This window comes from Aythya marila, assembly GCF_965140915.1.
Source record: "Aythya marila genome assembly, chromosome: 5".
NCBI lineage: Eukaryota > Metazoa > Chordata > Aves > Anseriformes > Anatidae > Aythya > Aythya marila.
The window spans coordinates 53,451,247-53,465,326 of NC_139046.1; the positions used below are offsets into that span (position 1 = coordinate 53,451,247).

General features: G+C 69.0%; 2 protein-coding genes across 2 annotated transcripts; one reads left to right on the forward strand and one right to left on the reverse strand.

Moving 5' to 3' along the window:
- Positions 1 to 447: 447 nt before the first annotated feature.
- On the forward strand, positions 448 to 11,352 carry ZDHHC5 (zDHHC palmitoyltransferase 5). The gene is made up of 12 exons (XM_082760942.1): positions 448 to 534; positions 3,436 to 4,523; positions 6,724 to 6,845; positions 7,221 to 7,378; positions 7,489 to 7,658; positions 7,760 to 7,862; positions 8,027 to 8,118; positions 8,201 to 8,333; positions 8,707 to 8,830; positions 9,562 to 9,674; positions 9,796 to 10,664; positions 10,759 to 11,352. Exons 2-12 carry the CDS (start codon positions 4,420 to 4,422, stop codon positions 10,922 to 10,924), a joined length of 2,154 nt encoding a protein of 717 aa, XP_082617068.1. The 5' UTR covers positions 448 to 534; positions 3,436 to 4,419; the 3' UTR covers positions 10,925 to 11,352.
- Positions 11,353 to 12,028: 676 nt separating this feature from the next.
- On the reverse strand, positions 12,029 to 14,079 carry MED19 (mediator complex subunit 19). Its single transcript, XM_082760945.1, has 5 exons — positions 13,768 to 14,079; positions 13,274 to 13,530; positions 12,907 to 13,003; positions 12,734 to 12,828; positions 12,029 to 12,656 (listed from the first exon to the last, which is right to left on the reverse strand). Exons 1-5 carry the CDS (start codon positions 13,973 to 13,975, stop codon positions 12,588 to 12,590), a joined length of 726 nt encoding a protein of 241 aa, XP_082617071.1. The 5' UTR covers positions 13,976 to 14,079; the 3' UTR covers positions 12,029 to 12,587.
- Position 14,080: the final 1 nt, after the last annotated feature.

A 14,080-nucleotide genomic window follows, 5' to 3' on the forward strand; every position in this document is an offset into this window, starting at 1 on the left:
TGTAGGGTTCCCGTGCCCCGGGGCTGAGCTTTGGGGTCCCGCTCCCGCCCCAATCCCGTGCCCGGGGCTCCCTTCGCACGTGGTACGTTCCCCCCCGTTTCTATATGGTACGTCCCAACATGGCGAACTATGCGCATGCGCCGCTCTGCCCCCATAAGCCACTCACCATGCCCGCACTGCCCTTCCTTCCCCTTCCCGCTCTGCGCATGCGCTATTCCACCCCCGAAGCCACCCTCATGCCCACACCCCGCCCTTCCTTCCCTCCTCCCTCTCTGCGCATGCGCCTCACTCCCCCCGCAGCCACCCCCATGCCCTCACTCCACCCCACCTTCCCTCCCTCTCCTCCCTGCGCATGCGCGCCCCCCGCCCCGCTCCTTCCAGGCGGTTCCCCGGGCGGCAGCCAATGAGCAGCGGCGGGCGGCGCGCAGCCCCAGTGCGCAGGCGCGGCCGTGACGTAGTGGCCGGGCCGCCGGAGCGCGGCGACGGTGTGGGCCCGGAGCGCTGCCCCGCCGCCGCCTGGGCCGCGCCGAGCCGGTGAGTGCCGGGGGGGGCCCGGGGCGGCCCTGACGGCCCCCGGCGGCACCGGGGCCGCACCCATCGCGCCCGCAGCGCCCCCGGACCGCCCGCGGCGCCCCCCGGCCTCCCCTCCCCCCTCCCCGGGTCTCCCCGGGCCTCCCCCACCCCTCCCCGGGCAGCCCCCGGTGCCCGGCCCCGGCTGTGCCCCCGTTCCTTCGAGCCTTCCCCCCCCCTCCCGCCTCCGGTTCCGGCGGTTCGCTCCCCGGGAGGGGCTCCCGGTGCTGCCCGGCCCCTGCCCGTGTGCCGGGGGCGTTGCGGGGTGGTTACGGGGTGGTTGCGGGGCTGGGGGCGTTCGTTGGGGTGCTCGGGGGGGTGTGCGGCACCCCCTGCAGCTCCCTCGCGTGCCCGGCCCAGGGGGCCGCTTCCTGCTGCGCCTGCCCTGCCTCCCGGCTGCCTCAGCACGGCTCCTGCAGCCCTGCCGGGCCGGGATCCGTGCGGTCACACAGGGGTTGGGTGGGGAGGGCGCTAAGGATCGTGTGTGCCACCCCCTGCCGGGGCAGGGACCCCTCCCGGCAGCCCAGGCTGCCCCAGCCCCGTCCCACCCGGCCTTGGGCACCTCCTCAGTGCCCTTTGATCGTCTCCGTGGCCTCCTTTGGGCTCGCCCCAACGGCACGACCGTGTCCGTGCTGCGGGTGTCGGGGGGGCTGAGTTTTTGGGGAGCAGGACGTGAGGCAGGGATCCGTGCGGCTTCCCTGGGCTGGGGGAGGCTCCGTCCCGGCCGGCTGGGCGAGGTGGAGCAGCAAAACCTCCCCACAGGCGTGCTTCTGGCAGGTTGATTTTTGAGAAGCTGGCGTGTGAATTCGCAGGGCTTTGGTTCCCGTGGCCTGGTGGTGTGGCCAGAAGCTCGGCGCCTGCTCCTGGCCACACGCTGCTGCCCTGCCCGGGGAGGAACTGCTCCTTGCAGCGCGTTTCTGCGCTGTTCTCCGGCCCCGCTGACGTAATGGGCTGCGCTGGCAGGTGTTCAACCTGACTTCTTGCTAAGCGGGGCCAGATTGTCGGCGTGAAGCCTGTTAATCCCAAATTACCGGCCCCGGGGAGCTGCTTGCGTCTCCCTGCGACGAGAGAAAAGCCCCGCGGAGCCTCCCCTTCATCTCGCTGCTTCAGGAGGGGGGGACTCGGGCACCCGACACTACAGAGCTGGGGTGCAAAACCCAGGTGTAGCCTCGTCTGGAGCGAAGTGAGGAGAGTCAGGCAACTCGGCGGCCTCCATTTAAGGCTGGGGAGGTGGCAAACGGGCGGAGCTGGCGTCACCGAGGGGCCGTGGAGCAAAAGAAGCGTGCTGGGGCTGGGTTTCACCTCCTGGGCGCGGGCGGTGCAGACACGGCGGGCTGGGGACGGGGCAGAGCACACCCCGCTGTCCCGCCGCCCCGGGCTTGCGTCAGTGGGAAGGAATGGTTTGGCTGCCCGGCCCGTGGAGGCACGGCGGGGCAGGTTTGGGGCGGGCAGGTAGCTGGGAGCTGCTGCGTGCTTGGGAACATGGAGGGGAGCTCGTCAGCACGCTCCTCTCCATGGGTTGCTCCCAGCACGGCGAGGAGCTGTGGTGGAAACCCCAAAGGAGAAGGAAAAGGGAGTCCCCGGTGCCACAGGAGCCCGTAAAGCCTGACTGGGAGGAGCAGGGAGGAGGGCAGGGCCCCAGAGGCGTGGGAAGGAGGGGCTGGAAGGGGCTGGGGACAGCAGCAGAGCACGGGTGTCCCTCAGGTGAGTGGGGTGCGGCTGGCCTCTGGGGCTGGGGAAGGGCGGAGAGATCGGGAGAGCCTGAAGGAGATGGGCTGTGGGGAGAGCGGGTGTGAGCGTGGTGGGTCAGCCTGGGGGGGTTCTGCGTGTGGCTGGCTTCTCCTGGGTGGGAACTTGGAATTTTTGGGCAGTCCCATCTGGAGCCAGGGGTTGCACTCGGTGATCCTTGTGGGTCCTGTCCAGCTCAGGGCACTCTTGCCTCCCTCTGCGGGGGGCTCGCTCCTTCACGGCCCCAGGTGGGGTTTTGCTGAGCTGTGGGGGAAGCAGAGCACCGACAGCACGAGGAGTAGAGCCGCAGAGGTCCCTGCAGGAGGAACAGCCCCGAGCTGAGCTCTGCCAGGGTGTGTTGGGCTGCAAGGCGTGGCTGTGTTGTGGCACAGCACCGGGGCAGGGAGCCCTCACCTTGCGTTCCCCTGCAGCCCCGAGAGGAGTTTCCAGGTGGAAGCAGAGTGGGAGCACCACGCTCATGTTTCCAGAGCACCACCTGGGTTTCCGAAGCTGGGCTGGCTCTGTGCAGGGCCGCAGAGGGAGCGGCTCCCCCATTACTCAGCCCCAGTGCCCCGCCGCCGGGTTAATTGCGACGCCTGGGTGTCATTAAACGCGCCTCTAATTCTGCGCCGCGGCGCTCCCGACCCCCGCCAGCGTTGAGTCAGCGCCGCCCATTGCCCTGCCCGCCCCACAGGACAAAACTGGGGGAGCAGCAGGGGACGGGGCTGGGGGAGGAAGACGAGGAGCTGGGCTTTGGGGCGGCTGGCTGCCTCCCGCTCCCCTTTTGGGGCCGGTTTCTCCAGCAGCCGGGCCTCCTGCTGCCAGCGCAGGTCCCGCCAGTTCCTCCCCTGCTGGGGACACTGGTGGTGGCCCCGGGCATCCCCCGGGGGACAGGGGCCGGGATTGCCGGCCTCCTGCAGCCTCCGCCCTGCCATTAGGGCTCGGAGCCTTTGATTAGCCCCTTTCCCTCGGCGGTTCACAGCAGCAGGGCGAGCGGCTGGGAGGCAGCAGCCGGCCGCCAGCCTGGCTCTCCCCGTCCAGGTAGCGGCGTTCTCGCCCTCCCGGTGGGGTTCTGCGGGGTATTTCCACTCGAACACCTCAATTGCCTTGCTGATTTATTTCCCTTCTCTTTTCCAGGTGACGCCTGACGCCCGATTTTAATGGTTTTATGCAGTTTTTTTAAACGTATGGATTAACGAGGAGCGGCTTCACCTCCTCTCCGAGATGGAGCCGGATGGAACAGGCGCCGCTCAGGCCACAGGCGAGGCAGAGCCGTGCAGCACCCTCCTCACCTCCAGCACCCTGCGGGGCTTGTGAGAGCCCTCCCTGACAGCTCTGCCCAGGAACTGGCCCCAAATGGTCTCCGCGGGGCAGATTTGATGAAATTCCCCTCGGTTTGCAGCAGCCGGGTGGAAACGAAGCCTGCTGGGAGGCCGGAGGGCCGGGAGGAGGAAGGAACGAGAAGGAAGAGGGTGAAACCGCGCTCCACGGGGCCTTCCCTGCAGCCCCCCTCGCGCAGAAAGGATTTACAGCTCAGCCTCGCACCAGCTGTTCCTCGGCTTTGCCTGGCCGGGGAGAAATAAATAAAATTAAACGGCCACCGCCGGGCAGCCGGCCCCGCAGCCCGCAGGAATCAGGGAGAGTGCTGCTGTGACCGGCGAGGGGGAGGAGGAGGAGGAGGCCGAGTGGGTTGCTGGGGAGACGTCCCCGTCCCCCTCCTCCCTGCACCCACCAAGGGGCTGCGGGGCTGGGAGGGCGGCGCAGCTCCCGGCGGGGCTTTGTGCCGCCAGCTCCTCGCCTCCACGCCAGCACAGGCCACGTGGGGACCTTTTTGGAGGCCGGCGCCTGACCTAGGGGCTCTCAGCCTGACGGCTGGGTGAAACCCAGACCCGCTTCTCAGCTCGGAGTTGTGAATTTTGGGTTCTGGACTCTCGCGGGGCTCCTCGGGGCCGTCCGGAGGCCGCAGCGGACTTCTCCCGGCCTCCTGCTGCGGCCGGAGCTCGCTCGGGGAGGCCGGGCAGCGCCTCGGCCCCTTCCTCCTCCCCTCCCCTTCTCACCTGGCTCTGACTCCAGCTGGGCCTGGGCTATGCTGCAGGGCGGATTCCCCAGCAGAGCTCCACCATGCCAGCAGCGTCCGCAAAGAGGTTCAAACCCAGCAAGTACGTCCCGGTCTCGGCCGCTGCCATCTTCCTAGTGGGAGCCACCACCCTCTTCTTCGCCTTCACGTGAGTCCTCCTGCTTTTCGGGGCCCCCGTGGGGTGGTGGCAGCGGGAGCAGCAGGGCAGGGCGGCTGGAATCGCAGGCCAGCAGGCGCGGGGTAACCTGCTCGGGAGCACCTCGGGGAGCTGGGGCACTTTCACACGGGTTTCACTGGGGCCGGCTTGGCCAGGGAGGGAGGGAGGTGGAACTGCCAGGGCAGTTTGTCTGGCCCTGCCCCTCCTACGGGAAGAGGGCCCCGCTCCTTGTGGCCGAGGAGCCAGCAGCAGCACGGGCAGGGGGTGTTTTTGGGGCGGCAGGGGGTGTTTTTGGGGTTGCAGGGAGGTGTTTTTGGGGTTGCAGGGGGGGATCCGTGCCCACGGAGGGGAGGAGGAGCCGTGCTGGGAGAGGAGGAGGTGTGGGGCTGCGGGCGTGCCGCGGCGCTGCCTTGCCCCCAGCGCTCTCATGTGCTGCCAGCAACAAGTCCCGGCACAGCCGGGCAGGCTGCGCACCACAGCTCGGGGAGCAGACCCGCCGAGTTCCCCGGGACCTGCGTGGCTGCAGCGGGGAGCAGCCTTCCTCCTCCTCCTCCTCCTCCTCCTCCTCCCTGTTAGGGGCCGTGGGTTTTGGGTACGGTCTGGGTAACGTGGAGTCCCTGTGCCCCATGGGGTTTGGTGCCTCCTGTGGGACCCGTCCCCAGGCTGGAGCCTCCTCCCCAGCTGTTTTGGGCTCGGGCTGACCCTATAAGCCGTGCAGGTCCCTGTGTCCCGTTCCCCCCCTCCTCCCCGAGGTGCCAGCCGGGCAGGGTTTAAAGTCCCCTGGGTGCAGCAGGGCCCCTGGCAGCTCTCCCAGCCGCTCGGGTCTCGCCGTGCCTGATAAGGCCGGGGGTTTGGGGCCGCCCCAAAGGGCAACGCCAGCCCCTGCAATCAGCGCTCCTTCCCCGGGGCCAGGGGTCAGAGGGTGGCACCGGGCTCCTCCCGGGAGGCTCAGTCCCTCCGTGCCCCCACGCTGGGTGCCCGGCCACCCCCAGATGATGGCAGGGGGGTTCCTCCCCATGGCAGCCCCGTCTGTGTGTCCCTGCTGGGGTCCTTTTGGGGCTCTGGCCGGCCCGTTTGGCTCGGCCCCGCTGTCGGCGTTCCTGCTGGCAGTGACTAACACGGTGATGGGGCTTAATGGTGGCCCTGGCTGCCCTCCGTTCCTTTCAAGCCAAGATTTTGGGCTTGGACGCGGCTTTCCTAGAGAGAGGGGCTCCTGGAAGGGCTTCCCCACCTTCTGCCTCCCCTCCGAGCGGGGCTGGGAGCCTCCCGTGGAGTCGGGGCGTTGGGTGCAGGGACAGGGAGCTCGGCCCTGCCCTTCCCCGGGGCAAAGTCCCCCGAGGAGGAGGCGCCGTGCCCTCAGCCCCATCCACGCGAGGAGTGGGGTTGGAAAAAAACCCCGAGGGCAACCCCGGCTGTCCTGCGGGGCGGCTCAGCTCCCGTGGGGCCAAAGCCCTGCGTGCAGCCACCTCTCCTCCTCCTCCCCCTCCTCCTCCTCCTCCTCCTCCTCCTCGGCGCCCTGCCCCGCCGGGCTGGCAGCACCCGCCGGGCGGCCTCGGGAGGCAGAGCCGGCACGGCCGGTGCGGCACGGGGCTGCCGGGGAGCCGCTCCCAGCCCCGCAGAGCTCCCGGGGAAACGCCGGGGCGATGCCGCCGCAGATAGGTGCGGCTGGGGAGGCAGCGCCCGGGGGAGAGGCGCCCTCCTCCCTCCCCAGCTCCCCGCGGGGAAAGCTGTCACCCTCTGCTTCGTGGCGGAGGCGTCGCGGTGTCGAGACCCCAAGGACTGCTCGTCCCAGGGGGTGTCAGAGGGCTGTGGAGGACCCCACGGCGCCTCGTGCGCTGCCCCCTCCGCTCTCGCTGCCTAAATCCATCCGAGTTGAGTGCTGCGAGGGAAAGAGAGGGACAGATGCTGCCCTAGATCCGGGGGATTAAACTCCCCACAGCAAAGCAGATTAGGGAATTACTCTGGCGCCTCCGCGGGGGAAGCCCGCTGCCCCGAGCCTGCACCCAGCGGGGCCGGGTGGGCGCTGGCAGCTCCCTCGCCCCGCTCCCAGCCCCGCGCAGGAGCACCGAGGCTGCTCGGGAAATGGTTTTGGGGGGTGGGGAAGAACCAAGCTGCCCGGCTCCCCCAGGCCTCCTCCCGCTGCGGTGCTGCACGGCCCCGGGCCGGGTGTCTCAGAGCTGTGTCCCCGCAGGTGCCCGTGGCTCAGCCTCTACGTGTCCCCGGTCATTCCCGTCTACAATGCCGTCGTCTTCCTCTTCGTGCTGGCCAACTTCAGCATGGCCACCTTCATGGACCCAGGCATCTTCCCCCGAGGTGAGCGCGGCTCTCGGCGGGGATCACCTGGGGCAGGGCCAGTTCCTTCCTGGGGGGGGGAAAGAGGCTTACGGGGTGGGACGAGGGTCGGGGAAAGCCGGGCTGGCTGGGACCAGGTGGCGGCACGCTGCGGGAAGGTCGTGCTGGGTTCGTGGCCCAGCTGGTGGGATCAAGTGGTGAAAGTCGCCTAAATCCCGGCCCCTTGTGGGCTCGGGGAGCTCCTCCCTCCTCTCTCTGCGCTCAGCAGTCCCATGGCAGTGAGCTGGGCTCGGTGTGGGGGCAGAGCGGGGTTTTGTCCGCTCAGGAGGGCGGCGGGGCCGTGGTGTCGGGCGCTCCGTGCCCTGACGCGTGGCCGTGCCGGCGTTTCCCCGCCAGCTGAAGAAGACGAGGACAAGGAGGACGACTTCCGAGCTCCGCTCTACAAGACGGTGGAAATCAAGGGCATCCAGGTGCGCATGAAGTGGTGCGCCACCTGCCGCTTCTACCGCCCGCCGCGCTGCTCCCACTGCAGCGTCTGCGACAACTGCGTGGAGGTGAGACACCGCCGGGGCCTCTCCCCCGTGAGCCCTCAGCCCTAAAGCCCCGCGTGTGGGTACGAGGGGCTGCGGCCAGGCCCCTCACTGTGTCTCTTCCCCGCCCCCAGGAGTTCGACCACCACTGCCCCTGGGTGAACAACTGCATCGGGCGCCGCAACTACCGCTACTTCTTCCTCTTCCTGCTCTCGCTCACCACGCACATCATGGGCGTCTTCGGCTTCGGCCTGCTCTACGTCCTCTACCAGGTGGAGCTCTCCGGCGTCCGCATGGCCATCACGTATCCTTCAGGGTGGTTTTTTTGGGGCAGGGCGTTGGTGGGGCCAGGGATGGCACGGGGCAGACCAGGGCTGCGGCTCTTCCTTAGCGTCGCGCTGGCAGCATGGCCGTGATGTGCGTGGCCAGCTTGTTCTTCATCCCCGTCGCCGGCCTTACCGGCTTCCACGTGGTGCTGGTGGCGAGGGGCCGCACCACCAACGAGCAGGTACGTGTGTGCCGGGTGCTGCGGGGCGCTCAGCTCCTCCCAAAACGCCTCCGGGTACCTCGGGGGGCGAGGCAGACGTGGGCAGGGTGGGTTGAGGCACGGGAAGGCACCGGGGGCGTCCCGCAGCCGCTGCCCGTCCCCGCACCGTGCCCCTCGTCCCGCAGGTGACGGGCAAGTTCCGCGGCGGCGTCAACCCCTTCACCAACGGTTGCTGTAAGAACGTCAGCCGGGTCCTGTGCAGCTCCCCAGCCCCCAGGTAAGCGCGGCGCGGCGTGGCGATGCCCGGGGACACCGAGCCGCCCCCAGCTGCAGCCCCTCACCTTCTCCGCCCTCGCCAGGTACCTCGGGCGGCCGAGGGCCGAGCAGACGGTGCTGGTGAGGCCCCCCTTCCTGCGGCCCGACGTGTCGGACGGCCAGATCACCGTCAAGATCATGGACAACGGTATCCAGACAGAGCTGAAGAGGACGAAGGTGAGGAAAGTGTTGGGGTCGGCACTCCCCCGCCGAGCCCAGGGGCGCGAGCCTGCGTGAGTACAGAACCGAGTGAGCCTCGTCACGCCCCATGTCACCCTCTGTGTCATCTCGTGCTGCATCCCCATGGGGCAGGCACCGCGCCCAGCCCATGCGGCAGCAACCCCACAAGGCTTGGCACCCTCCATCGCCCTTCCCCGCCCCGTTGTCTGCCCCTGCAGCCCTTCAGAGGTCCCCCTTCCTCTGCACTCGCCAGCAGCCGGGACTGGATGGGCCCAGGGCCGCCGAGAGCCCACTCCTGCATGCTCCCTGCCTGCCGGGGGCACAGCGGGGGCCTCGGCTCCCCCTGACCGCCTGCGCTTTGTCTCTGCAGTCCAAAGGAAGCCTGGAGGTGACGGAGAGCCAGTCCGCTGACGCCGAGCCGCCACCCCCACCTAAGCCAGACCTCAGCCGCTACACGGGCCTGAGGACACACTTAACCCTGGCCACCACCGAGGGTAAGGAAGGCGAGCAGGGCCCCAGCCAGCCGCTGGGAGGGGAGCCCAGGGCTGCGCCCGGCCCGCCAGGAACAGGCTGCAGGGCAGGCCCGAAGCACGTCGGCACGCCGCACGGTGGGGCAGGACGTGCCCGCATCTCCGGGCTGGCGCTGGAAGAAGCCTGAGGGCTGCTCACAGCCAGCCCTGCTCCGTCGGAGGAGGGCAGGGACCGGGCTGAGACCGCTCCTCGGCAGCGTGGCAGCCGGCGGGAGCCGCCGTGAGAGGCAGCAGAGGCAGGTTGGCAGGCACAGGAGCGCAGGCCTGGCTTGGTGGCAAGGAGCGTGCTTGTTGCAGCCTGCACGGCTCGGGCTCGCTCTCCCCACTCCCCTGAGCGCCACATCCAGCGCTGCTCGGAGCCTGCAGCGTGGGCTTGGCACGAGAGGAGGGGTGAGAGCAGGAGCTCGGACACGGCTGCGTCCCAGTCCCTCCGTGCGCTGCCGGCCCCGCTGACCTTCAGGTCTCGCCGGGGAAGCGCCCCCGGTGCTGCGGGGACCCATTTTCCATCCCCCTCCATCTCAGCCCTCCCCGAGCACCTCCCCTCGACCATCCCTCTCGCCTCCACCTCCGTGGTCTGTCTGCTGCAGGCTCAGAGCTGGTTCTGGGGGGAGGAGGGCGCCGGGCATCGCTCCCTGCACAGCGCCTCGGGCAGCAGCCTCACCGCTGAGCCTCTCTCTCCCTTCCTCCCCCCGCAGACAGCGGCTTGCTAGGCAAGGACAGCCCCCCGACGCCCACCATGTACAAGTACCGGCCCGGCTACAGCAGCAGCAGCAGCTCGGCCGCCTTGCCCCACTCCACCAGCGCCAAGGTAAGGTCACGAGGGGACGTCCCAGCCCTGGCTGTGGCTTTCTGAGCAGGGGACGCCTGTGGGGGGCTCGGCAGGGAGTCGCTGCCTTCCCGGGGGTGACTGCGCTGCGTCCTTCCCCCAGCTGAGCCGGGTGAACAGCCTGAAGGAGCCCAACTCCATCTGCGACGGCGGCCGCAAGCCCAGCTACCGCTCGGAGCCCAGCCTGGAGCCCGAGAGCTTCCGCTCGCCCACCTTCGGCAAGAGCTTCCCCTTCGACCCGCTGTCCAGCGGCTCCCGCTCCTCCAGCCTCAAGTCGGCGCAGGGCACGGGCTTCGAGCTGGGCCACCTGCAGTCCATCCGCTCCGAGGGCACCACCTCCACCTCCTACAAGAGCCTGGCCAACCAGACGCGCAACGGCAGCCTGTCCTACGACAGCCTGCTCACCCCCTCCGACAGCCCCGACTTCGAGTCGGTGCAGGCCGGCCCCGAGCCCGAGGCGCCGGTGGGCTACACCTCGCCCTTCCTCTCGGCACGCATCGCCCAGCAGAGGGAGAGCGACCTGCACGGCCGCTTCGCCGCCGCCACCGCCGCCTCCCCCAAGCACGCGGCGCCCCGCGAGCCCTCGCCCGTGCGCTACGACAATCTGTCCCGCCACATCGTGGCCTCCATCCAGGAGCGCGAGAAGCTGCTGCAGCAGCCGGCGGCGGCGGCGCCGGGCAGGGAGGACGATGCGGGGCCGGCGGACTCGGGCGGCGCCGCCCCCCGCGGCGGCTCCTCTTCTTCCTCGGACGATTGCAAGCGCTCGCCCCTGGGCAAGAACCCGCTCACCCGCCCGGCCCCTCCCCGCTTCGGCAAGCCCGAGCCCCCGCACGCGCTGCGGGCGCGCTCCCTCGGCTCCCCCGAGCAGCCCGCCCCCCCCCACCTGGGCAAATCCGTGTCTTACAGCAGCCAAAAAGCAGCGTCTCAGCCCGAGGCCGAGGAGGTGGCCTTGCAGCCCTTGCTGGCACCCAAGTGAGTACACACATCCCCAAATTCTCCCCAAATCCCCCAATTTTGTCATTTTCTTGCCCTCCCGCTCACCCCCTGTCCCCGCTTCCCCCCGCAGGGACGAGGTGCAGCTGAGGCCATCCTACAGCAAGTCCAATGGGCAGCCCAAGAGCTTGGGGCCGGCCGCCCCCGGCGCAGGGCCCGTGCCCCTCAGCAGCCCCACGCGCGGAGGCGTCAAGAAGGTGTCGGGCGTGGGGGGCACCACCTACGAGATCTCCGTATGAGGGGCGCCCGGGGGCCTCCCCGCGGGCACGGACACACTGCAGCCCCCGGGACCGAGGGGCGGAGGGGCTGGCGGCGCTTCCCTTCCTCATTTTGGGTTTCTCCTCCCCGTTTTCCACCCCCTCCCCAGGACTCGGGTGCTGCCTGGCGCCCCAGCAGCGCCCCTCTTTCCTCCGAGGACCGCGGGGGGGGCCCCCGTCCTGCGGCCCCCCCCGCCCGGGCCAGCCACTTGTGGGCCTTGTGCAATCACTCGCTCGCCTAGTGTGGTAGGAATGGATTGTTTTTAAAACCAGAATAACTTTTTTTTATTATTATTGTTACCGGATTCTATTTTTTTTCTCTTTCTGAGTTACCAGGTGTGTGTATATATAAATATCTATATATATAAATATAAATATTAAAAAAAAAAAAAAAAAAGAAAAAGGAAGAAGCAGAAATTATATATCTGACCCGGAGAGAGGGAGGAAAGCCGGGGCTGCTGCCCACGCACAGGCCCTGCGGGCACCGGACGAGAAGGGGAAGGTGCCTGGGGGCAGCGCCCTGCCCCGCTGAGCTGGGTTGGAGGCTGTGGGGCCGCCTCCTTGCTCCATTTTTTGGGTTTTTGAGCCTCCTGCAGCCCCCGAGGGCACAGGGTGGGAGAAGGGGCGAGGCCCAGGTGCCCCGCACGCCTCCCAAACCCCCCCCCACACCCACAGCAGGGCTGGGGGGCGCAGGGGGGTCTGGAGAGCCGCTCGTGGGCTCCAGCCGCTCTGCCCCCGTGGCTCCCGCTGGTTTTATCCGTGTCCCTGGGGGCTGTGGCGGGCTTTCTGCTGTTAGTTCTTCCCCATGGGTGTAGGAGGGGTTCCTGGCTGTCACGCCGTTGGTTTTACTTCCACGTGGGGACGAGGGAGGCCGGCAGGGCGCTGCCCCCACAGCAATATTTTCTCATCACATGCCAAAAAAAAAACGAAAAACAAAATGCAGACGGGGAGCCCAGCGCTCCCCAGCCCCTGCCTGGGGCCCGGGGCCCTTGACGCATTACTTCACTCGTTCTCTACGGCAATATCTCTCCCGGGGCCTCCGCAGGGCCACGCCATTGTTGTTTTTTTTATTCTTATTAGCCATTTTAAAATGAGGAATAAAAGGATATTTAATGAGCCATCCCAGCAGGCATGCGTGTGCTTTATTTTAGTGTCCGGGGACGGATGCTCCCCACAGGGGCTTCTGGTGTCCCTCCCTACCTCAGCTCCCCCTCCGCAGGGGAGGGAAGGAAAAGGGGGCCAGGAGGGGGGCACTCCGCAGTGCCTTCAGGCCCGGGGCAGAGCCAGCCTGTAGGAAATAGCACCCGGGGCCCCGCTGCCCCGCTGCGGGTGAGGGTGCCAGCCGACAGGTAGAGCCACTGCCACCAGCCCCTCCTTAGAGCAGAGACTTTAATTAAAACGTGAGTAAAAAAAAAAAGGAAACAAGGAAAAAAAAAAAGAGAGAGAGAGCCCTCAGTGCAGTCCCGGTACGAGGGTCTGAGGGCAGCCAGCCCAGCTCCAGCACAGTCCACGCCTTCCCCTGGTCCCGGCCCTCCGGGTGGGGAGGCGCCTGCCCGGGTCTCCCCGCTGCGCTCCGCGGGAGGGACGAGTCCGTGGCGGGGCAGCCGGGGCCCTCCACGGCCACCCAGAGCTCCCCGCGGCCGCCTCACCGCAGGCTGCTGCTGCTGCTGGCCTGGGAGCTGCCCACCCCCGGGTGCTCGGGGCTGTGCCGGTTCTGCGGGGAAGGAGAGAGACGGTGAGCGAGCGGCGGGATCAGCACGGCTCCCCCGCTCTCCCCTGCTCCCCCCCTACCTTCTTTTTCTTTTTCTCTTTCTTCTTCCTCTTCCGCTCAGGATCCTCCTCTTTTTTCTTCTTTTTCTTCTTGTGGTCCGAGTCCGAGGGGGTTTCTGGAGGGACCAGGGGAGGAGGATTAGTGCGGGAGGGGGCACAGGACGAGCCGACAGCCTCACGGCACGGCCCCTTACCGGGGGGGACGGGGTCCTGCGTGCGGCTCTGCTTGTGCTTGTGCTTGTTCTTCTTCTTGGGCGGCTGGATGTGCATCAGCCGGCACTGCTCGGGCAGCTGCGGGAGGAGATGGGGCGGGGTTAGATGGCGCTGGGTGCCCTCTCCTTACTCCTTCCTCCCCCCAGCACCCAAGGGGAGCAGGGTCACCCCTGATGGGTGCCCTGCAGCACCCAGGGGCTCCCTGCCCAGCACCCAGGGACTACCCCCAGCACCCGAGGGGTGTCCCCACTGCCCCCCCAGCCCCCAAGGGGTGCCCCTGCGCCCCCCCCCAGCACCCAGGGGTCCTCCCCAGCACCCATGGGTCCCCCCCCGGTGCCCAGTGCTCACGGGGCCGGCGTGCAGGCGGAAGCCGGTGAGCATGGTGCCGGTGAGGGGCGTGAAGGAGCTGCCGCAGATGGGGGGCTTCTCGATGAGGGAGCGCAGGCTGCTGTTGTCGTGGGAGCCGGGCAGGTCGATCATGCCGGGCAGGTCGGGCAGGAAGTTGCTGAGCTTCTCCTTCACCTTCTTGCCGCAGAACTTGTTGTAGGCGTGCTCCAGGTTGTAGTGCGTGATCAGGTTGGTGCTGCCCGTCAGCTCCGTGCTGCCTGCGGGGGGCGGACGGCGGGCAGCGAGTCCCGGGGCTGCCCCCGCCGCCATTGCCCTGCCCCCCCCCCCCCCCCCCCTTACTTCTCCTCAGCCGCCCCGCACGCCCATTGGCCCGCCGCGCTGTCACTCCGCGCCCCTCCGCCCGCCCCCTCGCCGCCCATTGGCCCGCCGCGCCGCCCGTCAGCGCGCCGCCGCTCCCCATTGGCCGCCCCCTCAGCGCGGCGCCCGCCCCGCACCTGGCAGCTCCCGCAGCAGGTAGAAGGGGCCGGCGGCGGCGGCCTTGCCCTCGCCGGGCGCCGGGGGGGCGGCGGAGGCGGCGGCGGAGGCGGCGGGGGGCGGCGCGGCCCCGGCCCCGGCCGCTTTGGCGGGCCCGAAGCCCAGCGCGGCGGCGGCGGCGGGCGGCGGCTGCTCGGCGCCGCCGAACAGGGCCGAGAAGTTCTCCATCTTCCCAGCCTGCCCCGCGCGCCCCGCCCCGCCGCGCGCCCATTGGCCGCGCGCCGCCCAGCGCCCGGCGCGGTTGCCAGGGCGACGCCGAGCCCCGCTTCCCCA